This window comes from Leopardus geoffroyi, chromosome C1, assembly GCF_018350155.1.
Source record: "Leopardus geoffroyi isolate Oge1 chromosome C1, O.geoffroyi_Oge1_pat1.0, whole genome shotgun sequence".
Lineage (NCBI taxonomy): Eukaryota > Metazoa > Chordata > Mammalia > Carnivora > Felidae > Leopardus > Leopardus geoffroyi.
Genome location: NC_059328.1, coordinates 33703250 through 33727950, shown reverse-complemented (window position 1 = coordinate 33727950; position 24701 = coordinate 33703250). Strand labels below are relative to the sequence as shown.

The following is a 24701-nucleotide window of genomic DNA, read 5'->3' as shown; positions in this document are numbered from 1 at the left end:
TCTCTCTCTGCTGAACGCCTTTTGTGTCTTCAAACATGTGCTACCCTTCAGGAAAGAATGACTCCAAGGGCAGAGGCTGAGGCTGTAGCAGAAGCAGAGGGCAGAGCTGCAGGCCCAAAGCATGGAGTGGTGAGGTAGCAGGGTATAGCATCCAGCCACAGAAGGGTGTTCTCCAGCCTTGAAACTTAATGGAATTTTCCCTGCTGGATTTCAAACTTGCTTGGCTTCTGTGACATCTCTATTTCTTCCACATTCTCCTTTTTTTCAATGGCATGTTTACTCTATGCCTGTTCACCTTTGCATTTTGAAAGCATATGACTTGTCAGGTTCTGATGACCACAGATGGAAAGGCATTTTGTCCTAGGATGAATCATACCCAGAGTCTTCCCCGTACCTGATTTAGATGATTTAGATCATCAGGTTTGGGACTTTGAGCCGACAATATTTAGATGAGAGCTTGGAGTAAGATGATACTGTAATGGATTGAGACTGAGGGATTTGGGCCTAAATATGTTTGGCACGTGAGACAGACATGAATTTAGAGGGGCCAAAAGGTGAACTGCGATGAGCTGAATAGTGGTTCCAAAAAAGATATGTTCAAGCTTTAACCTCTGGAACATGTGAATGTGACCTTATTTGGGAAAATGGTCTGTTCAGACACAATTAAATGAAAGATCTTGAGACAAGATCATCCTGGTTTAAGGTGGGACCTAAATCCAATGATGTCCTTATAAGAGAAGGCAGAAAGAGATTTGAGACACTCAGACACAAAAGAGGAAGACCACGTGAAGGCAGAGATTAGAGTTAGGCAGCCCCAAACATAAGAAAACCTGGGGTCACCAAAAGCTGGGAGAGGCAAGAAAGGATCCATCCCTGGAACCTTTGCAAGGAGCATGGCCCACACAACACATTGTTGTAATGTAGTCTCTACAACTGTGAGAGAGTAAGTTTTTCTTGTGCTAATCTGTGATGGCAGCCCCAGGAAATGAACAGAATAACAGAAATGATTGAAAACAAATGCTCAAATACTTGTAAACAAATGTTCATAGCAGCACTGTTCACAACAGCCAAATGGTGGAAACAACCTAATTGTACAACAATGAATGTATCAATAAAATATGGTTTATACATACAATATTGTTCAGCTATAAAAAGTAATGAAGTACTAATACGTTCTACATGTGGGTGAACTTCCAAAACATTATGTTAAGTGAAAGAAGACAAATACAAAAAGTTACATACAGTATTATTCCATTTATATGAAATATCCAGAACAGATAAAAGCTTACACAAAGAAAGAAAATTGCTGGTGGTCAGAAAATGCAGGGAGGGAGGAATGGGGAGTGACTACTTAATGGGTACAAGGTTTTCCTTTGGGGTGATGAAAATGTTTGGAACTTGATAAATGTAGCAGTTACACAATACTGTGAATGTGCTATGAATACATAGCAAATGTGCCACTGAATTGTACACTTTAAAATAGTTAATTTTATGTTATATGAACTTCATCTCAGTAAGAAAAAAGTTCTTTAAAAAGTACAAAAATCAGGGGCACCTGGGTGGCTCAGTCGGTTGAGCATCTGACTTCAGCTCAGGTCATGATCTCACAGCTCGTGAGTTCGAGCCCCACATCGGGCTCTGTGCTGACAGCTCAGAGCCTGGAGCCTGCTTCAGATTCTGTGTCTTCCTCTCTCTCTCCCTCTAACCTACTCGCATTCTGTCTCTGTCTCTCTCAAAAATAAATAAACATTAAAAAAATTTTTTTTAAAGTACAAAAATCATACTCCAAGAACTTCAAAACATTGTTGAAATAATTAAAGACTATGTAAATAAGTGGGAAAACACCCTACATTTATGGACCAGAAGATAATATTGTTAAAATGGTAATATTTCTCAAAGTGATCTATGGATTCAATGCAATCCCTACCAGAATCCCAGCCAACTTCTTTGTAGAAATTGACAAGCTGATTCTAAAATTCATATGGAAATTCAAGGGACTTGGAATAGCAAACAAATTTTTAAAAAGAAAAACAAGGTAGGGGGGCACCGGCGTGGCTCAGTTGGTTAAGCGTCCGACTCTTTGATTTCAGCTCTGGTCATTATCTCATGGTTCGTGGGTTTGAGCACCACATCGGGCTCTGTGCTGGCACCGTGGAGCCTGCTTGGGATTCTCTCTCTTTCTCCCTACCTCTCCCTCTCTCTGCCCCTTCCCTGCCCGCATGTGCATGCTCTCTCTCTCTCTCAAAATAATAAATAAACTTAAAAAAAAAGGAAAACAAAGTGGGAAGACACACTTCCCAATTTCAAAACTTACTACAAAATGGTCATCAAGACAGTATGACAGTACAGAAATAAAACCACATGTACATGGTCAACTGATTTTTCACAAGAGTGCCAAAATCATTCAATGGGGAGAAGAATAGTCTTTCCAACAAATAGTGCTGGGACAACTGGATAGTCTCATGCAAAAGAATAAAGTTGGAAGCCTACCTCACACCATATATAAAAATTATCTCAAAATGGACCAATGATCAAAATAGAAGAGTTTAAAATATAAAACCACTGGGAAAAAACATAGGGGTAAATCTTCATAATCTTGGATTTGGCAATAGGATTTTAGATATGATACTCAAAGCATAGCAATTAAAGGAAAAAATAAATGATGTGAACCTCATCAAAAATTTAAAATTCCATGCTTAAAAAAACATCATCAAGAAAGTGAAAATCTTCAGAATGGGAGAAAATATTTACAAACATATGTGTATATATATCTGGTAAGAGACTTGTATCTACAATATATAAAAAACTCTTACAAGTCAATAATAAAGAGACAAATAACCAAATGTAAAAATAGGCAAACGATCTGAATGCACATTTCTTCAAAGAATATCTACAAATGTTCATTAAGCTCATGAAAAGATGTTTAACGTCTCTAGTCAACAGGGAAATACAAACCAAAAGCACAATGAGATACCACTTCACACCCACTAGGACAGCTGCAATCAAAAACAGATAGTGACAAGTGTTGTTGAAGATGGGGTGAAATTGGGGATCTCATTTGTTGCTAGTGGGAAAGTAGAATGGTGCAGGCTTTGTAAACCAGTCTGGCAATTCCTCAAAAGGTTAAACATAGAGTTAACATATAACCCAGCAATTCCTTTCCAAAATATATACTTAAGAGAAATGAAAATCTATTTCCACATAAAATCTTATAAAAGAATGTTTAGCATTGTTTAGAGTAGCCCCAAAGTGGGAAAAACCCAAATGGCCATCAGCTGATACATGGATAAACGAATATGATATAAATAAAATATTCAGTCATAAATGGAAAATTGTTCAGCCATAAAAAGGATGGAGTACGGATACATGCGACAACATGGGTGAATCTTGAGTACATTATGCAAGCAAAAGGAGCCAGTCACAAAAGGCTACATATCGTATGATACCTGTTCTGGATATATGTAATGTCTAGGGTGCCTAGGGCTGGGACAATGAGAAGAATGGGGAGGGATGGTTCATGGGTACTGTATTTCATTCTGGAATGATGAAAATGTTTTAAAATTGATTATGGTGATAGTAGACAACTCTGAAAAGACACTAAAAACCATTGAATTTCTCTTTTTAAATGGAAGAGTTGTATGGTATGTGAATCATATCTCAACAAAGCTATTTCAAAAAATAAGAGGCAGGAGAGAGAGAGAGAGAGAGCCCTTGATCTATGCCTAAAGCCTAGCCATTCACACTGTAACCCCCATGTGTTATTTTATTTGGTTCATCCAGTGACGTTGTAGTGGAGGAATTACTTCCATTTTAAAGATACTATGATTGTGTGTGATCTGGTGTCAAATCAAAGCATATCTCCAAAAGGAAAAAAGGAAGCCAGTTTAGAGACCTAAAGAGTGCAAGGTACTATGCCAGGCTCTTCACACCACATCATCTCATTTAATCCTGAAGCACCCTATGAAGAAGGTATTATTGGCCCATTTTATAGGTAAAGAAATCCAGGTTCAGAGAAGTATCATAAGCCTTATGTCCTAAGCCACACAGCAATGATGTAATAAAGCAAGATTTGCACCCAGTTCTGTTGGATTCCATTGCTGGTGCCCTTTCCCTTATGCCACCCTGGTTCCCAGAATCTGAGACCTGTGCCCCTGACACTGACTCCCTCTCTCCCTAGCCCCATGTTGCTTCCTGTCCACTTGTTTCGCCAGCCAGCCTATCTCCACCTGCACTGTACACAGAGAACAAAGAACTAGTCTTGGTACCACAGCCAGCTGGCCTGATTCCCCAGGAGAAGGAATTCCAGTGCCAGAGAAGTGAGTGTCCAAGGAAGCCCCCAGAGGACTCAGAGGAAGAGGGGGAAAACCCCTCCCCACTGCAAATGGGCCAGCCCAGAGACATCTGCCCAGCCTGCCAGGGGAGCCCCTGAGAGGGGCAGGAAGGGCACAGTCTTCCATGGGAGCTCCTGGCCAGAATCCCCACCTTGGACAAACTCACAGTGGAGCAGAAAGCTCATGGTGGGACAGCAGTGGAACTAAACATTCTCTAGTGGAGGCAGTTGGGAGCTTTGACTAGGCTGGGAGCCCAGACACTGGCCTTCCAAACCAGCCTAGACACTTAGCCCCAGTCCTCACCCATTCCTGGGAGGTTGGGGATGGCCCACCTGGCTCCCACAGCCCCTTCTCCCAACTAGTACCCAGGTGCTGGGGTCTGAGCTGGGAGAAGGGGATTTCCCTAGGAGGAGAGATGGGCCAGGAGGAAGGAAGGGCCAGGAGGCAGAAGATGAGGCCAGGGATGGGGCCGAGTCACCACGGTCTTTTCACCATGAGGGCCGGGCTTCTCTGCTTGGCTCAGCCCTAGGGGCAGGCCGGTGGGAAGAGGCCAGCAACTGCTGGGGTGGAGCTGGCTCCTCATAAAGAGAGAGAGAGCTGCCCCGGGCTCAGCATGAGCTGTAAGGCCAAGGCCAAGATGAGGGGTAAGTGGGGCCCCTCCTCTAAGTCTGAGACAGAGGCACCTGAGTGAGAAAGTGTTGGACTCTGAAACAGGGAAAGGAGATGGAGGGATGGGGTTGAGATGGGTCAGAGAGGGAGTCTGAGCATGGGGCCATGCAATAGGAAAAGACATGGGAACTGAGATGGGTCAGGGCTACATGGGGGGCTATGCATAGGTCCAGGTGTTGAAAGTGAGTCAAGAGAATGGGTCCAGGTCCAGGTAATGAGTTTAGGGGTTGGGTCCATTCAGAGGGAAGGACATGGGGACTGAGACAGGAATGCTGGTAGCTCAGAGAGACGGGAGAGTTTGTCAGGGGTGAGAATGGATTCGGGGGGTTGAGGTAGGCTTGGATGGTGGGGAGAGGGGGTGAGGCTTGGGGTTCTCTACCATGGTGGCTGGTTACTCCCTCTTCTTTTCGGAGAAGTCACCCCTGCAGAAGTCACCCCTGCGTGTAGTCTCTACAGGGGTTGGCACCTGAAGATCCCTTGCCTTCTATGCCTCTCGGGTATCCCACATGTACAAAGACTGGACTAAGGGCATTCTCATCCACCCAAAAATCCTAGGGCTAGTGCAGGGGGGGCACATTGCATCAGCACTCCTGGATGGTCCCCTTCAGATCAGGTAACACCAAGGAAACCACACAGTCTCTCGTTGGAGACTCCCTCCTGGGTGAATTTCTCTGTGCATCAGAGCAGTCAATTTGGGGGACGAAAACCACCACGTCACTCTGGACTTATTGTGTGTTACATATTAACTATAGTTTCCAATCTTGGCTGCACATTAGAAAACCTGGAGGGATTTGAAAAACTACTGTCAGGCTGGAGAGGAGCAGTAGGACTGCCAAGGTCCACGGGGCACTGGTAATATCGCTGAGAAACTGGTCACAGTTCCACCCGAAGAGAACCATGCCTCACACACTCCCACTTTCACACGTACCCATCCTCTCACAAAAGCACACATTCGCAAAGAACACAGACACCCTCCGGCTCTGCCACCCAGACTCACGCTCAGACGCACTCACAGCATCACACACAAGAATGCCAGCAACCATTTCCCTCACAAACTCAAGCACATGCATATATGCCTTCCTCACTCTTCAGACCCAGACCACACCCACCCACTTCGCTCTCCCATACAGATTCATCCACACATTTGCTCAGGTGCCCACACTGTCCCACAGACACACCCCCTCCTATGAAATCACAGACAATGCACAGTCATACAGGGCAATGATCACAAACTTACAATCACTGTAACTTCCATCACAGACAAGCTCACACATGCACCCACCATCAGAAGCAGGCATATTCACATTCATAGATGGCTCTTCACACACTCATGGGTTTCCAACCACATGCATATACGTGAACACATGCATTTGTATTTACAACCACACAGCTGACACCAGCACGGTTCGCACATACGTCCACACCCCACACAACACAATCGCCCCCACACAGACACAATCACAAATATGCATGTTTACAACCACACATCTGACAGGTGCTGCCTGACCTCACCACCTGCACACGTTCATACAGTCAAGCTCATCCTGGGTAGGGCAGGGTGCAGAGCCCGGGGCCCCAGACAGGCAGTCCCCAATTCCCCTCTCTACCACAGGAATCCTAATCCTGGGGCTGCTGTTGGCTACTCCCAGCTGCCTTGGTTACTTTGAGGACCTGGTCAAGTGCTTCCAGGACCCCGAGTATGAGTCCATCCTTGTCACGGCACAGAAGGGGCTCCACGCCTCCCCGCTGCCCAAGCGTGTGGTAGTAGTGGGAGCTGGCATGTCAGGCCTGGCAGCTGCCAAGGCCCTACAAGATGCTGGCCACCAGGTGAGCAGGTCTTGAAGGGGCTTCAACCCTTTGCCTGGGGTCTGAGGAGAGGAATCAGTTTGCTTCCTTGGGTGGAAAAGGAAAAAGGGAGAAGCTACAGTCAGCTCTTAGATGGCTGCTTATAATGCACTGATCTCTTAGCCCTTACTTATGGTTCCTCAAAACCCCAGGCTCCCTTGAGATTTGACCCTAGTTACACCTGCGTTCTCACAGAAGCAAAAGCGGAGAAGGGTTATGCTAACAAGAACAGGCCAAGAGGCACTTGGTCCCCCGCCACCACGGAGCACTTCTGCCCCACTTACATTACTCAGGACCCTCCCGGAAGAACTTCCTCCACCACCACCCCCAACCCACCGTGTGGTTATCCTGCACATGCAGGGAGCTACTGCTAGGAATTCCAGACTAGAGCCTGTGGCAGGATGGGGATGGGTGTACAGGGTGGGAGAAGGGAAAGCATGACTCCGGCAACAACTTCTCTGGACTCCAGGTAACCATCCTGGAAGCCAGCCAGCACATCGGGGGTCGAGTTGTCACATACAGGAATGAGGAGGAGGGCTGGTACTATGAATTGGGGCCCATGCGAATCCCAAAGTCCCACAGGTAAGTGCCAAGGAAGGGATGGGTGAAGGGCAAGCAAGAGGAATTAGGTAGGGGTTGGGTAGGGGGGTTGCTGCCATAGGGTCAGAGCCTCTCACATCAACTGTCTCATGTGGAGTCAAGACTAACATTGGTCTCGCACTTGACATGGAAGGCTGAGGCCCAGAGACCAGGGTCACACAGAAAATGGTAGGTCCCAAACTAATAATAATAGTTAGCATTAATTCATCAAATTGTGTACTTTGAATATGGGTAGCTTCGTATGTGTCAATTATACCCCATTAAGCTACAAACTAATAATATTTAATAATCATATTAGCTGCCATTTCTTGAGCACCTCTATGTACCAGGCACCACGCTGGTTACAAATCAAGAAACGGGGCTCAGAGGTATTAAGTGACACACCCAAGATTCTCCTAGGAGAACGTAACAGAGCTCCTCCTCAAAATCAAGGAGGCAACAGGCCCAAAAACATAGCTCGACCCCTAAACTGTAACTGGCTCCTGGGGCAGAACCCAGCCCCTGGTTCTGTGGCTTCTAAAGACAAAAGAGATCCCTCACCTGGTGTCGACATACCTCCAAAAATATGACTTCTTTTTTGCCTTATGTGTAAACTGAACCCAAGACTTCCCTCCAAACACCACCAAAACAAAAACAAAATGAACCAGCCTAAACTAGGAGTCTTTAGATTTGGCCTCAACTTACTTAGAAATGGAAGGTGGGATTTCAAATACTGTCTGAAACAAGAGGCCTTTGCCTCTCCTTAAGTCTTGTACTCTGGGATTTCTTAAAGAGCCTTTATTGGGTGATGGGTGAACTCCCTCCTCATGATCTTCCTTGTGGGGGAAGAAAAAACAGAAGAAAAAGAGTTAATACCACAGCAAGAGGAAGCAGGGTTAGAGTTGAAGAAACAGTCAGACCTCTCTGGGCACATGAAGAAACTGGTTTTCCTGGAAATGGCTTCTATAGTGAGGCCAGCAGAAATGAGGTCCTGGGATGGGTGCCATGTTATACCTGTATCTGCTCCAGGCTAGTTCATACCTACATCAAGAAGCTTGGCCTGAAGATGAACAAGTTCATAGAATATGATGGTAACACCTGGTACCTCATCAACGGACAACGTTATCGCACCAGGGATGTCAAGGACAACCCAGAGCTCCTAGGCTACTCCACGAAACCAATGGAGAAGGGCAAGGGTGCTACTAATCTCTTCAACCAGTCCATCACCAAGGTGCTTCCTGCCTCACCCCTCCCAGGGTTGGGAAAAAAACAAGTTCTGGGCCCAGATCACCTAGAAAGTTGTGGATGGACCCAGCTAGCCTGGTTCCTATCTGGCACTCTTGTGATTGGTCCCTCCTCTAATATCCCCTAAGAATGTTGTCACCCCAACCCTAATGCCCAGACCCATCTACTCTCCTGTACTTGGTGATCCAACAGCCCACTGCTTGATGATGACAGTGGAAGGAATCACCAGATAACCTAATAGTCAGAAATGAATCAATTCTCTTGGATTGCAGTGAATGTCTTCCCCTTAAATATTAGTCTCCAAAGGTCTTTAAATGAAGGGGAGATTTGGGAGGAAAGAGGAGCATTTAGGAGCTCTTGGAAACACACTTCCCCTAGTCTTTCTATCCCCCACCTCCTTGCCCCCACCCTCTTCAAAGGGACACCCATAGAACCCAGGAGTCCTGCCACTGCTCTATGACTTACATCTAAACTTCTTCCCCTCCCTCCCCTTCTGCAGCTCAAACAAAATCTGAAAAATTTCAACTGCAGCCACCTGGTGTCCTTTTATGATTCCTACTCCACCAAGGTATGTGAGTCAAAGGATAGGGGTAGAGGAGGTCTGTGCTCAGCCTAGCCCACCAGGGTTGTTCTCTGCTGACCAGGACTCTCTCTTCCCACTGCCAAAGACATTACCTCCCTGGAGTCCAGTCCCACCCCCTGCCTGCCCTAGGCCCCTGCTGAAGCCCATTCCTACATGCTGGGCCCTCCATCTGGCACTCCTACCTCCCACAGGCTTACTTGCTGAAAGAAGGGGAGCTGAGCCAAGGAGCAGTAAAAATGATCGGGACTGTGATGAATGAGGATTCTGGATACTACAAGTCCCTCCTAGAGTCCCTGCGGACAGACTTCATCTTTTCCAAAAAGGACGAGTAAGGCCAATTGGGACCAGGGCTGGAATCTGCCCCTCCTCCAACCCCCAGAGCAGAGAAACAGAACTATGATTATTGAGTAGGTCACTATGTGCCAGACACAATTATCTGCACTTTCCAAAAATTGTCACTTTTCATAGCCTAGAAGGTCGATACTATTATTCAGAGCCATTTTACTAGAGAGGATGCTTAGGCTCAGAGGGGTTCGATGACTCATCCAAATTCACTTAAGTGGGGTGAGGGCTGGAGCCAGAATCCAAAATCACGTTTCTGGGACTCCTTCTGGGACACAGGACTGCATGGTAACTGAATCCACAGGCTATGGGTCTAGACGGGGTATGTCATCCTGGGACAGTCCCTCTTCAACAGGATTCGGTTTTCCAAAGTATAATTAAACAATCATCCCTCCCTCACAGAGACTAGTTAAGGACATGGAAGGAAGCATCCAGCACAGGCTGCAGGAAGCCAGTTTCCTTGCTTTTCAGACCAGGAGGGCTGCGGGAAACCCAGCAAGGGGGCCTGGTGCCCACACACTCACCCCTGCCCTCCGCTCACCCCTGCAGCTTTTCTGAGATCACCGGTGGCTTCGACCAGCTCCCCAGGGCCCTCAGCACCAGCCTGAAGCCTGGCACCATCCACTTGGGCTCCAAGGTGGAGGCAGTGGTGAGGGACGGGCCTGAGGTCCAGGTTTCCTACCGAGCAGGTGAGCCCAGCTCCGTGAAGCACAACCTCACTGCGGACTTCGTCATTATCTCGGCCTCAGCCAAGGCCACGCGCCTCATCACCTTTAAGCCACCGCTCTCTCCGGACAAGGTGGAAGCGCTCCGCGTGGTGCATTACACCAGCGCCACCAAGGTGGTTCTGGCCTGTAAGGAGCCCTTCTGGGAGCGGGAGGGCATCCGGGGTGGGGTGTCCGTCACCGACCGGCCCTCGCGCTTCATCTACTACCCCAGCCACAGCCTCCCCAGCGGCAAGGGCGTCCTGCTGGCCTCCTACACCGTGGACGATGACTCCCTCTTCTTCATATCCATGACACACGAGCAGGTAGAGGATGTGGTCCTGGAGGACCTGGCAGCCGTGCACCAGATACCCAAGGATGAATTGCGGCGCATGTGCCCCTCCTCTGTGCTCAAGCGCTGGTCTCTGGACCCCCTCACCATGGGCGCCTTCGCTGAGTTCACACCCTACCAGTTTACGGACTATTCGCTGCAGCTCTCCCAGCCTGAGGGCCAAATCCACTTTGCAGGCGAGCACACCTCCATGCCCCATGCCTGGATAGACACTGCTATCAAGTCCGGCCTGCGGGCAGCCAGGAATATCCAGGCTGCCGTGGACGAGGAGGCCACCGCGAGGCAGAAGACCTTCACTCATACCCAGAATCATTTCTCACCCTGAAAGAAATCCCTGAGGAAATCCGGCAGGAAAGGGGCTGGGAGGTGGGAGTTGGAGGCAGAGACCCAAGAGAGAGGTCACCATTAGTCCCCCGGCCCACAAGCAAGAATCCAAAAGCGCCAAAGAATCCAGCTGGCCAGTCCACAAAGAATCACCTCCTTCTCTCCCCTGCCAGGCCTTGAGGAGAGAAGCAACAGAATCAGAGTAGATGGAGGGTAAGGAGTAAATCAAGGATGGTGAGTGCTAGAATCTGCCCTTAGCTGTGAGGAAAACTGTCTCCTGCTGCATAATAATAAAAAGCGAAAGAGAAAGGTTCCAACAATGTCTTAATATTTGTCATATACAACTAGAAGCTTCTAAAGGAACAGACAAACCCTGAACCACAGCAATGTTAAACCACAGATTAGTCACACACACTTCACAATGCACACAAACCCCATCATTGTGTGCCTCCGCAGGGCGAGGAGGGAGCTTACATCCTGGCCCAACATGGAGTCTACATGGATGGAAGAGATAGGGCTCTTCTCAGTTCTTTCTGAGCCTGTAAGAGCAGGATCTTGGCTTCCTAGAGACACCTCCTGGCCCACAGACTTTTCCACTCCACCCTTACCTCCCCATCACCAACCAGACCCTCTCCCCACCTCTGCCTGTCAGCCCTACCCCTCTGGGAGGACACCAAGCTTGTTCTCCATACTCACTCTGCTCTTCTCTAACACCTGCCCTGTCCTTCCAGAGCCAAATAACTTATTCCCTCTCCCTGAATCCTCCCTTAACTGCCGTACCCAAAGCCTAGGGATCTTTCTCTCTCTTTTCAACCTCCGCCCTTCCTCCCTAGAGTCCCAAATATTTGGACAATGGATCTTCTTATGCTATGATGTAATGACTTTGTGAGGGCATATTATCTGTCCAACTATACTGAGAGCCCCCAACAGCTGGGATTATATTGTGTATGCCTCAGTGGATTTCCCATAGACACTTAAATATACGTTATTTCCCTCACTTCTGATTAAATATTTATTTCTCATCTACCATGTGCCAGGCACTATGCTGAGTGCCAGATACAAAGAATGAACAGCAGGGGTGCCTGGGTGGCTCAGTTGGTTAAGTGTCCAATTTTAGCTCAGATCATGATCTCATGGTTCATGAGTTTGAGCCCGAAATCAGGCTCTGTGCTGACGGTGCAGAGCTTGCTTGGGATTCTCTCTCTCTCTCTCTCTCTCTGTCTCTCTGACCCTTCCCCATGCATACTCACTCTCTCTCTCTCAAAATAAATAAATAAACTTAAAAAAAAAACCAAAGAACGAGCAGCATTATTCAATTGAATCAAAACCCCTACCTGTGTTCCCATACCTCCAATGATTAGGTCATTTTTTATCCCAAATTCTTGGTTATTTGGGCCCAATCAGGCAAAGGGAAGAAGTAAATAACGTGGTAACTCTTTCCCTGGAGAACATTCCTACCAGGGTGACCCTGGAGGACTCTGAAGACCATTGTGATGAAGTACTATAGGGAGTGTTGTGTCTAGAGATGGCATATTGCTTGGAAGGAAGGGAATAGAGAGAGGAAACACATTTTCTTACTGCATTCTAGTCTATTGTTAAAATCCCAGCTTGCTTTATTCTGGTTTTTCATTCACCCCTATATTAGTCAGGACTTTTTCAGTTCCAAGTGCTAGAAACCAAACACTAACTAGTTTAAGGGAAAGGAAATGTTCTAGCTTACATATCTTTAAAGTCTCAGGTGAAGTACAGATCAGTTGGGCTTAGGAATTGATAATTTTTCATTAAGGTTCTCTCTCTTTCTACCTCTTGACCCTGTTTTCCTAACTTAGCTTCTGTATTGAATTAAATAATGCCCCCCAAAATTTACATCCACCCCCCCAACCTGTGAATGTGACCTTATTTGGAAATAGGGTCTTAGCAGATGTAATCAAGTCAAGATGAGGCCATGCGTGGGGTGCCTGGGTGGCTCAGTGGGTTAAGCATCCGACTTTGGGTTAGGTCATGACTTCATGGTTTGTGAGTTCAAGCCCCAGGTCAGGCTCTGTGCTGACAGCTCAGAGCCTGGAGCCTGCTTCAGATTCTGTGTCTCCCTCTCTGCCCCTCCCCTGCTTGCACTATATCTCTCTCTGTCTCTCAAAAATAAATAAACATTTAAAAAAAGATGAGGTCATACTGAATAAGGGTATACCCTAATCCAATAACTGGTGTACTCATAAGAAGAGGGAAATGTGAACAGAGACCATCACAGAAGGAAGACAGCCACGTGAGGATGGAGGCAGGTTGGAGTAACGCATCTAGAAGCAAGGATTCCTAAAGATCGCCAGACACTCCTAAAAGCCAGGAGACAAGCATAGACTCTTCCTTAGAAGCCTCAGAAGGAACCAGCCCTGCTGTCACTTTGATTTTGAACTTCTGTGAGTACTGCGAGAAAATACATTTATGCTGTTTTAAGCCATCTAATTGTGTACTAATCTGTTATGGCAGCCCAAAGAATCTAATACAGCTTCCTTCTTTCTTCTTCTTCTTTTTTTAAAGCTTATTTACTTATTTTGAGAGAGACATAGACAGTGTGAGCAGAGGAGGGGCAGAGAGAAGGGGAGAGAGAGAATTCCAAGCAGGGTCCGTGCTGCCAGGGCAGAGCCTGATGCGGGGCTCAAACTCATGAAACTTCAAGATCAGACCTGAGCCAAATCCAAGAGTCAGATGCTTAAACCAACTGAGCCACCTAGGTGCCCCTAATTCCTTCTTTCTTCTGGCAAGCAATGCAGTCAGAGGCAACTCCAAGGTTATATCTTTATACGTTGCCATCCAAGGGAAAAGAAAGGGCTGTTCTCTCTCAGTGCATTTTTTAAAATATAATTTATGGTCAAGTTAGCTAACGTACAGTGTAGACAGTGTGCTCTTGACTTTGGGAGCAGATTCCCATGATTCATCACTTACACAGAAATATCTTCACACTACCCGTCCACATGCTGGATGAGGGGCCCACTCCTCAGCATAGAAAGTAGGTCTTGTGACCAGCAGCCCCAGCCACCAGTGGAAGGGGACAAGGGGCTATCTCTTTTTTTTTTTTTAAGAAAGTGTTTTTTTTTTTCTCAAATGTTTATTTATTTTGAGAGAGAATTCAAGCAGGGGAGGAGCGGAGAGAGAGAGACAGAGACAGAGGATCTGAAGTAGGCTCTGCATTGAGAGCAGAGAGCCAGATGCAGGGCTTGAAACCATGAACCGTGAGGCCATGACCTGAGCTGAAGTCCATCGCTTAACCCATTGAGCTACCCAGGCACCCCAAAAGGACCATCTCTTAAAAAGAGTATTTGGGGCAGATAAAAATGACAGATGTACACTACGAACAGCAACTCCTCCAGATCCCAGCGTTGGTCTAAGGGTACTGCTGAGCCACGCCAGAGCTGGCTTCAATCAGCTACCTTAGGGCTTCCCAGGGTGAGATGGTTCACCAGAAACAGCCACAAAACACATGAAGAGCCAGAAGCAGAGTAAACTAGTCAGTCCCTAGCACTTGGCTCTGTCAAAGGAGAAGTCACTTTCCAAACCTTCCGGGACCATTTGTATTTGTTAACTCCCTTAATCTCTTGAAAAGGTCATGCCTTCCTTGAGACTCTCAGAGGAGGGGAGGAATCCCGACCCAATGAAGTGTAGACAGAAAAGAGCAGAAGGCAGGACCTAGGGATAGCAAGGGCCCTGGGGAAGAGCTCGTCATGAATCCCCTTGGTGGAAGACCAGGATCCTGAAGATAGTCAAGAAGGAGCACAGGCAAGGGGCGCCTGGGTGGCTCAGTCAGTTGAGTGTCTGACTTCGGCTCAGGTCATGATCTCACGGTCTGTGAGTTCGAGCCCCACGTCGGGCTCTGTGCTGACAGCTCGGAGCCTGAAGCCTGCTTCGGATTCTATGTCTCCCTCTCTCTCTACTCCTCCCCTGCTCATGCTCTATCAAAAATAAATAAACATTAAAAAAAAAAAAAAAAAAGAAGGAGCACAGGCAAAAATGGGGCAGCAGATACACCATAAATAACAGCCTCTGCCCATGAGATATAAAAATTGCCTGGAATCTATGGTATAAGCCCTGACAGTTTTATTTTTCTTTTTTGTAATGCAAGTGCCTGACTAGCGCTTTGATTGATGAAACATCCACTTCAGAGAGGACTATCTCGAACAAACACATTGCCAACCACACTAGATAAAGAACCAGATCACCTCCTTTTTTTTAGAGATCTTGGCTGAGCTTGATAACTAACCATTGTAGCCACTTGTCTGTTATCTCCCTGAGCTTTAAAATTCCTGCTCTTGTGTTTTAAATTCACCATGGGGCACCAGGGTGACTTAGTCGGTTGAGCGTCTGACTTCAGCTCAGGTCATGATCTCAAGGTTCATGGGTTCAAGCCCCTCATGGGGCTCTGTGCTGATGGCTTGGAGCCTGGAGCCTGCTTTGGATTCTGTGTCTCCCTCTCTCTCTCTCTCTCTCTCTCTCTACCACTTCACCGCTTGTGCTCTCTCTCTCTCTCCAAAATAAATAAATAAACATTAAAAAAAATAAATTCACCAACAAAGAGTGTGCCTATGAAACCTTTGGTCCCCACCCTCGACCCCAATAAAAGCAGAACCCCAGGCGCAGGTGTGTTGTGTTATTTCCAGGTCTTGTAAGTAATAAATCTATTTTGTCAAAGTTTCCTGATGGTGGTTGCTGAAATGTGTCTTATAATCATAAGAACCACAAGGGTTGGTCCAGTCACAGCATTGGTTTGGAAAGAGGAGATGTCTGTGGGAAGCTCACGGGTGCCAGGTAAGTGCCCCTTAGCATCTCTAGTCAATATTGATAGGTTGAGACTGGCACAGAGCAGAGGCGAATGACTCCCAGCATTTGGATGGGAGTATAAGGCAGAAAATGAAAAGGTTCAGAGATACCAGAGGACTGTCATCAGGGACACACAGCTTCCACATGGAGTTCTTGATTACAAACAACAGAAATCAAGTCTGAGTGACTTAAGTTGGAGAGGAACTCGAAGAGAAGTATCAAGAAGCTCACAAAATTGATAAGAAGGCTAGGGCACCTGGGTGGCTCAGTGGGTCAAGTGTCCAACTCTTGACTTCGGCTCAGGTCATGATCTCATGGTTCACGGGTTTAAGCCCCTAGTCAGGCTCTGTGCTGACAGAGCAGAGTCTGCTTGGGATTCTCTGTCTCTCTCTCTCTCTGCTCCTCCCCTGCTCACATGCACATGCATGCTCTCTTTCTCTCTCAAAATAAATAAATAAACATTTTTAAAAATTGACAGGAAGGGAAGTGGGCAGATGCCAAAGGAGACTGGGTGGCCTGAGCCACAGCCAAACTCCTGCCATGGGAGCAGTCTGATAGCTAGCTCTGTGACCACTGAACACTGGGTGTGGCTGCTGGGACTGTCGTGACCAGCCACAGGATGGTGGCTGCCAAAACTCAACTGCCCCCTGCTTCTTTGTGTCATTTCCCCCAGATTCAAATTTCCAGAAGGAAGCATCTAATTGGGTGAGTCTAGGTCAGTGCCCACTCCCTGGCTGGGTGTCAGGGAAAGCAAATAACCAACAACATTCTGGCTTCTGAGGTGGGAGTTGAGGCACTGCCTTCCAACAAACTTTATTATGCTGGGTTCCCCAAGCATAGGAAGCAGGTGTTGATGCTGGCAGCCATAAGGCTGAAGTCAAGACGAAGTTCAAAGGGATGATGGAGCACAGACCACTTCTATTTACTCCATTAGCCATTGAACCCTCTAAGCCTTGGCTGGACACTACATCATGGGTGAAGGAATTAGAGATTATGCATAAAAGCCACCTAGAGATTTTATGTACAGAATGCATGCAGTAGGTCCTTGCATTCTAATGCTCTGAGAGAGAAGTTATTGCCAGTTTAAAGATGAGGACACCAAGGTTCAGCAGGGCTGAGGGATTTGCTGAAGGTTTGACAGTGGCTGGTGTGGGGAGCATTTGCAGCCAGGGCTGCCTGACTCTGAAGTCTAGCTCCTTCCACAGCACAATGCCGCTGGTCTAACTGGAGAGAGGAATGACTAGCTGAAGGAGATGGAGCAAAATCCACACCAACAGATGCCGAGGCAGGCAAAGGAGCAGGAGCTCCACAAAGGCCGAGATGAGCATGGGAAGAACCCCCTCTCTGAGTGATATGTTGTCCCTAGAATGTTACACTCCCTTATCTTCTTTCCTACATGCTTTCTTGAAAAGGGAAAAAAGAGTGATGCTACAGGTCATGAAACCAACAGCCTCTCTACGGGTCTCTGCTACAAATTCTGGTAAAGAGTCTTTTTCATCTTATTTATCAAAATCTGAGAACACTCACAGAAGTGGGAGCACATGTAACAGTATATGTAACAAGCCTTAACAGAAAGAGCAGTTGAGAACGACTGCAATAACTATTAAGAGGTAAAAACATGTCCCCTGCCTTCCCAAAAGACACCACCCTTGGGAGGATTAACTTTGGATACTTTCAGGCTGAAGCTCACTTGGGAGCATGGAGCATCTTGAACAAACCCTCCTCATTTGGAGTCCCTGGGCACAACATCTTCTCTTCCTGCCCCCAGGCATCTTCTTAGAATCTAGTGAGGACATCAAGGGTCAGATGCCAGAGCTCCAGATGAAGAAGAAGGGCTGGAACTTGGAGCTGGGCCCTTCTGTGCCAAGAACCCACTAATTGGTCCCAAGAAAAAAGGGTGAAGCGGAAGGGGTGGAGGAAGAAGAGAAAGTGGACCCTGCCAGGAGCTACAACTCAGCCCCTCTACATCCTCCTTTTCCAAGCCATTCTGTATTCATCACTGTTAGTCTTCCTGCTTGACAGACAAGGAATTTAGGCCCCAAGAGTGAGACTGACCCAGCATACAGGCGGAAGAGCTCAGGCTAGATGATAATAAGAAGAGCTTTCATTACTCAGTCTCCCTTTGCAGGTGTAGAGCTAGAACCATACGTTCATTTTTTAACCAAATCCCCACACACAAAAAAACTCGATGAAGTAGACGCTACCATAATCTCCATTTACAAATGAAGGAATTAAGAACTAGAAAAGTTGTCTTGTTCTAAATTACATAAACAGACGTGTCTGCTTGGTGCCCTGCATGTCTACACAAATTTAACTTTTTAGTGTAACATGTAAATTAAATGGCCAGTACAAGCCACAGTCAGACCTAGTGTTGTCTTTAAAACCACTTAACTCAAAAGAACCAGAATTCTGCTGCTGCTTCTTTTGAGCCTCTGGCTGTCTGAAGGGTTTCTATTCAACACAAGGGGTATGCCCCCTGCCCATCTCTCCAAGGCTAGAGAAGGAATCAAGCTCTCCGGTGATACTGCAAGGAGGTGCAAATTGACTTCAGGAAGCACTCTCAGCTGTGTAACTAGGATGATTGGGAAATTGCTTTCATTGGAAATGGTCCCATGTTGGCACCCTGTGGGCACGGAAGTGAAGAAGTGAGAGTGAGCCACTGCCCCCAAGGCTGTTCTGCACCCAGCAAGCAGCTGGGACTGAAGCTTTTAAGGCTCAACCAGTGCAATGGAAATGCTGGCTCCCCAATGGGTGGTGGCACCAGACTAGGACTTCTAGACCAAACCTGGCTTCCTGAGATACTCAGTAGAGGAGGACAGTTCAACAGGAGAGCTCTGACCTAATAGCCCACCAACACCAGCATGCCACACTCCACCCCAAGAGGAAGGCAGGGAGTGTTTATGGATTGCAAGTGTCCTTAAAGAACATGGAGCCCAGACCCCATTTTAAAAATAAGGACACTGATGGGGTGCCTGGGTGGTTTAGTCAATTAAGCATCTGACTCTTGGTTTCAGCTCAGGTCATGATCTCACAGATCATGAGTTCAAGCCCCACTATTAGTGCAGAGCCTGCTTGGGATTCTCTGTCTCCCTTTCTCTGCCCCTCTCCCACTTGCTCTCTAACTCTCTCTATAAATAAATAAATAAACATTAAATAAATAAATAAATAAGTAAATAAATAAATAAATAAATAAATAAATGGAAACTGAAAAGCCCAGAGGAATTGAAACCGTGACCAAAGAAAAGAGAATATAAAAAATTTGCTAGTCTGATTTTTTTTAATATGTATTTATTTTTGAGAAAGAGAGAGCACATGCAATCGGGGAGGAGCAGAGAGAGGGAGACAGACGATCCAAAGCAGACTCTATACTGACAGCAGAGAACCCGACATGGGTCTCAAACTCACAAACCGTGAGATCATGACCTGAGCTGAAGTCAGACACTCATCTGACTGAGCCATCCAGGTGCCCTGCTAGTCTGATTTTAAAAATAACTAACGAGAACTTTAGAAGTGAAAACCATAAATGAAATTAGAAACACAAGTAATAGATTTAATAGGAGGTTAGACTGATTTGAAAAGATAATCAGCAAACTGAAGGGAAGAGCTAAAAGGTGACAAAAGATAAAAAATATGAAAAAGAACTTAACAGCCATGTAGGATAAAGGGAGAATATCCAGTATAAAACTAATTTGGGATAGCAGGAAAGAACAGGATGGGAGAAAGGCAATACTTGGAGAAATAATAACTGAAAAACTTCCTGAATTGATAAAACACACAACACAAGAGATAAAGTAAGTGTTGAAATCCCAAGCTGGCTAAGTAAAAAGAAGTACACTCCTGGACACATCGTGGTCAAACTGCTGAACCCAAAAACCAAACATGTGAAAAGCAGCCAGAAAAGAAAGATCACCTACAAAGAACTGGTAAGTAAATTGACAGCTGACTTCTCAATAGCAACAATAAGACCACAACACACTGGAGTAACACCTGCAAAGTGCTTCGAGAAAGTAACAGTCAGCCTAGAGTTCTAGAACCAGCAAAACTATCTTTCAGTATTAAGGGTGAAATAAAAACATTTCTATGCAACAAAACTGACAGGCTTTCCAATGAACAGAACCTCACTGAGGGATCTTCTGAAGGGAAGATATAAAAAGTGAAAGCCTACATGGGAAAAAGGAATAGTGAGCAAATAATATTGTAAACATATGGTAAATCTAAACAAACACCAACAGTGTAAGACCATAATAATTGTGACCAATTCTTTTTTTTTTTTCAACGTTTATTTATTTTTGGGACAGAGAGAAACAGAGCACGAACGGGGGAGGGGCAGAGAGAGAGGGAGACACAGAATCGGAAACAGGCTCCAGGCTCTGAGCCATCAACCCAGAGCCCAACGCGGGGCTCGAACTCACGGACCGCGAGATCGTGACCTGGCTGAAGTCGGACGCTTAACCAACTGCGCCACCCAGGCACCACGATTGTGACCAATTCTTAATGTAAAACATTTTAAGATAGAACCAAATCCCTGGACAAAAACAACCTGTAAGTCAAGAGGAAAGTGATTTGAGAAAAAAACATACTGTGTCCCAGTAAAGGAAGTAACACTGTATAGTCCATACCGAGATAAAGGCTTAGTAGAGTTACTGAACTTCAGATTTAAAACTCTGCAGCAGATTACCCACTCATATCTATTATCCCCTTCTTCATTAGTAACAGATCCCTATACTATTTAAATGTCAATGTGCCCAGCTAAAACCCCACTTTTCCCAGCCACTTTTGAAGATAATCATGACCAATGAAATTTAAACCACATTTTTGGGTAAAGCATCTAGAAAAAGCTCCTTAAAGGGGGATGACTCAGATGGAAAGATGGAAAGGACTCCCCCTTTGTCTCTTGCTCTGTCCCTTATTGTCTACAACTCAGATGAGATGGCTAGAGTTCCAGTAACCATTTTGCGACCATAAGATGGCATCCAACTTAAAACATTAGGAATAAAAATAATAGAATAAATGTAAGGAAAACAGAAGGAAGGATTTACTAAAGATATTGAGAATATATTAATTAGAAAATAATACAAATTAATACACACAAGAGCTTTTTTAAATAACAAATATAAGGGCACCTGGGTGGCTCAGCCAGTTAAGTTCCGACTCGTGATTTCAGCTCAGGTCATAATCTCATGGCTCATGAGATCAAGCTCCACACCAGGCTCTGTGTTGACAGTGTGGAGTGTACTTGGGATTCTCTCTCTCCCTCTCTCTGCACCTCTTCTGCTCATATACACACACTTTCTCTCTCTCAAAATAAATACATAAATACATAAATAAATAATATTTAAAAATAAAATAAAATAACAAATATAAGTTATTAGCTAACCTATTCAATAAAAAATAGGAGGAAGCACAAATGCATAACATAAAAAATGAAAATGGGGATATCACTAGTATGGAATAACTAAGAGAATCATACCTAGACTATTTTTCCCAGTGATATGAAAGTAAATATGATACTTAAATATAATAGATTATTTTCTGAGAAAATGAATATTAACAAAACTGGCCTTAGAATAGACAGGAAAGTTTAAACAGAACAATCACAATAATGAAGATAAATAAAGATGTAAAAAGGCCAACCCTCCCTCAAAGAGCACCAAACTCTGGGGTGCCTGGGTGGCTCAGTTGGTTAAGCGTCCCACTCTTGGTTTCAGCTCAGGTCATGACCTCACAGTTCGTGAGTTCAAGACCCACATCAGGCTCTGCACTAACAGTACGGAGCCTGCTTGGGATTCTCTCTCTCTGCCCACCCCTCACATCTCTCTCACTCTCAAATAAATTAACTTAAAAAAAAGAAGAGCACCAGACCCTGATGTTTTCACATAATTCTACCAAACCTTCAGGAAACAGATAATTCCAGTGCTATGTAAACTGTATTACAGTGAGGAGGAAAAAAAATAATAGAACTTTTAAAAGGGTAATAACTATAGATATGATAGAAGTTTTTCTTAATCAAAGAGAATGCTATGAATAACTTTATACCAATAAATTTGAAAATAGATAATTGATCAAAAGAATGAATTTATATAAAAATATAATTTGGATGAAACAGGCAATTTCATAAGAATATAATTTACCAAAACTGAATTAAAAGAATTTTAGGGGCGCCTGGGTGGCGCAGTCGGTTAAGCGTCCGACTTCAGCCAGGTCACGATCTCACGGTCCGTGAGTTCGAGCCCCGCGTCAGGCTCTGGGCTGATGGCTCATGATGGCTCAGAGCCTGGAGCCTGTTTCCGATTCTGTGTCTCCCTCTCTCTCTCTGACCCTCCCCCGTTCATGCTCTGTCTCTCTCTGTCCCAAAAATAAATAAATGTTGAAAAAAAAAATTAAAAAAAAAAAAAAGAATTTTAAAAACCTACATTGATCTATAACCTTTAAATACATAGAATGAATAGTTTATAACAATTTATGTTCCCCTGGAAAAAAAAAAAAGGCCCTGAAGATTTTAAGGCTAACTTCTGCCAAATGTTCAAGTGACATATGATCCCAACTTTATGCAAAGTATTCCAAAAATTTTTTTAAAGGGAATGCTCTCAAATTTCATTTTAGGTGGCCAGTCTACTTTTCTACCAAAGCCAGAAGGAAGTTGAAGAAAGAAAAGCTATGGATCAATCTCACTTATGAAAAGAGATGTAAAGATCATTGATATATTAGCAATCCATTTCCCATGGATAGGAAAAAACAAAAACAAACAAACAAAACCTCTTAGCAAATATGGGTTAAAGGAAACTTCCTCAAGCCAAAGGGTAGCCCCTAAAAACCTATCAAAAACATTAAACTGCATGGCGAAATATTAGATGTAATCTCCCTAAGATCAGAGATATGACAAAAATGCTTACAATTACCAATTCTCTTCACATTGTTCTAGTTGTCTTAGCTAGTGCAATAAGATAAGAAAAATAGATGTAAACTATAAGAATTGGTAAGGAGGAAATAGAACTGTTAGTATTCATAGATAATATCACTGTCTATGTGATATTACATCATTATTTACAAACCGCACGAGGAAATAAACGTCTAAAAATTATTAGAATTAGCAAAGTTGTAGGGGTGCGTGGGTGGCTCAGTTAAATGTCCAACTCTTCATTTCAGCTCAGGTCATAATCTCACAGTCTGTGAGTTCAAGCTCCTCATTGGGCTCTGCACTTACAGCGTGGAGCCCGCTTGGGATTCTTTCTCAATCTCTCTCTCAACATAATAAATAAATAAACGTTTTTTTAAAAATTAAAAAAATAAAATAAAGGGTGCTACCAAATGCCTCTAAAAATGCTGTAGAAAAAAAAGAAATAGCAGAGTTGCTGAAAATAGGGCAATACACAAAAACTAATCATATTTCTATACCAGCAAAAAATTATAAGGTGGGATTTTTTAAGATATAATTTGCAGTTGAATTTCAAATATCTAGGAATAAATCTGACAGAAATTGTGTAAGACCCTTACACAGAAAGAGTAAGACACTATTGAGAGAAGTTTTAAAAGACCTAGAAAAAATGGAGGGATATGTAAATGTACTTAGTTTTCTGAAAATAGCATTTCTCCCAAATTAATTTGTAGTTAATGGGCTCCAAATCCAAATTCCAAAAGTGTGTGCATATAAATGCATGTGCATGTAATTAATTTGACAAGCTGATGCCAAAATGTGTGTGGAATTGCATGGGGCCAGGAATAGCCAACAACACATCCTTGAAGAAAAGGAACAAAATAAGCAGACTTGCTCTGTGAGATATTATGACTTCAGCTAAAGCTACGGTAATTAAGACTCCATGGGACTGACACCAAAACAGGCAAATAGACTAACAAAATTAAGTAGAATACCTAGAAAAGTTGATTTATGACTGTAGAGAAGTGGAGAATGGATGGTCTTTGCAATAAATGCAATTGACACAAATAGATATACGTGCAACTATAACTTGCCTCCTACTACCCATCATACACAACAAATCAATTTCAGACAAAACTACAAAGCTTTTAGAAGGTAACGTAAGAGAATATCTGCATTTCATGAGGGTAAGGAAAGATTTCAAAATCACAAAATGAAAGGCATTAACTGTTGATAAATTAGACAGCATTAAATGTAAGAACGTCTATTTATCAAAAGGTGTCCTCAGATAGGTAAAATGCAAGTCAGAGTGGAGATAATAGTTGAAATACATATAACAAAGGATCTGTATTTAAAATATATAAAGAACTCATTCAAATGATTAGAGAAAGAAATCCCAGTAGAAACATCAGCAAGAGACTTGAACAGACATATCATAAAGAAACACAATTTTCCAATAAACATCCTTTCCAATAAACATGTTTTTCCAAAAACATCCTTAACCACAGTAGTCATCATGGAAATGCAAATCAAAACCATGCTCTCCAGACTAGCTACAATTTAAAAGTCTAAAAAGGGGGCACCTGGGTGGCTCAGTTGGTTGAGCAACTGACTTTGGCTCAGGTCATGATCTCACGGTTCGTGAGTTCAAGCCCCGTATCAGGCTCACTGCTGTCAGTGCAGAACCTCTGTCTTTGGATCCTCTATCCCATTCCTTCTCTGCCCCTCCCCCGCTCACACTCTCTCTCTGAAAAATAAATAAACATTTTTAAAAAGTAAAGAAGAGGGGCGCCTGGGTGGCTCAGTCGGTTAGGCATCGACTTCGGCTCAGGTCACAATCTCACAGCTCGTAAGTTCGAGCTCCGCGTCAGGCTCTGTGCTGACAGCTCAGAGCCTGGAGTCTGCTTCGGATTCTGTGTCTCCCTCTCACTCTGCCCCTGCCCCGCTCACACTTGGTCTCTCTCAAAAATAAAAAAAAATTAAAAAAATGTTTAAAAATAAATAAATAAACAAAAAGTAAAGAAGTATGTTTAAAAAGATAAAC

The 24701-nt window shown here is 44.5% G+C and overlaps 1 protein-coding gene across 1 annotated transcript; it reads left to right on the top strand.

Moving 5' to 3' along the window:
• The first annotated feature begins 5380 nt into the window (after window positions 1-5380).
• Window positions 5381-10975, top strand: LOC123596785 (L-amino-acid oxidase-like). The gene is made up of 7 exons (XM_045475095.1): window positions 5381-5458; window positions 6534-6827; window positions 7315-7427; window positions 8454-8655; window positions 9169-9237; window positions 9444-9580; window positions 10144-10975. Exons 1-7 carry the CDS (start codon window positions 5381-5383, stop codon window positions 10973-10975), a joined length of 1725 nt encoding a protein of 574 aa, XP_045331051.1.
• Window positions 10976-24701: the final 13726 nt, after the last annotated feature.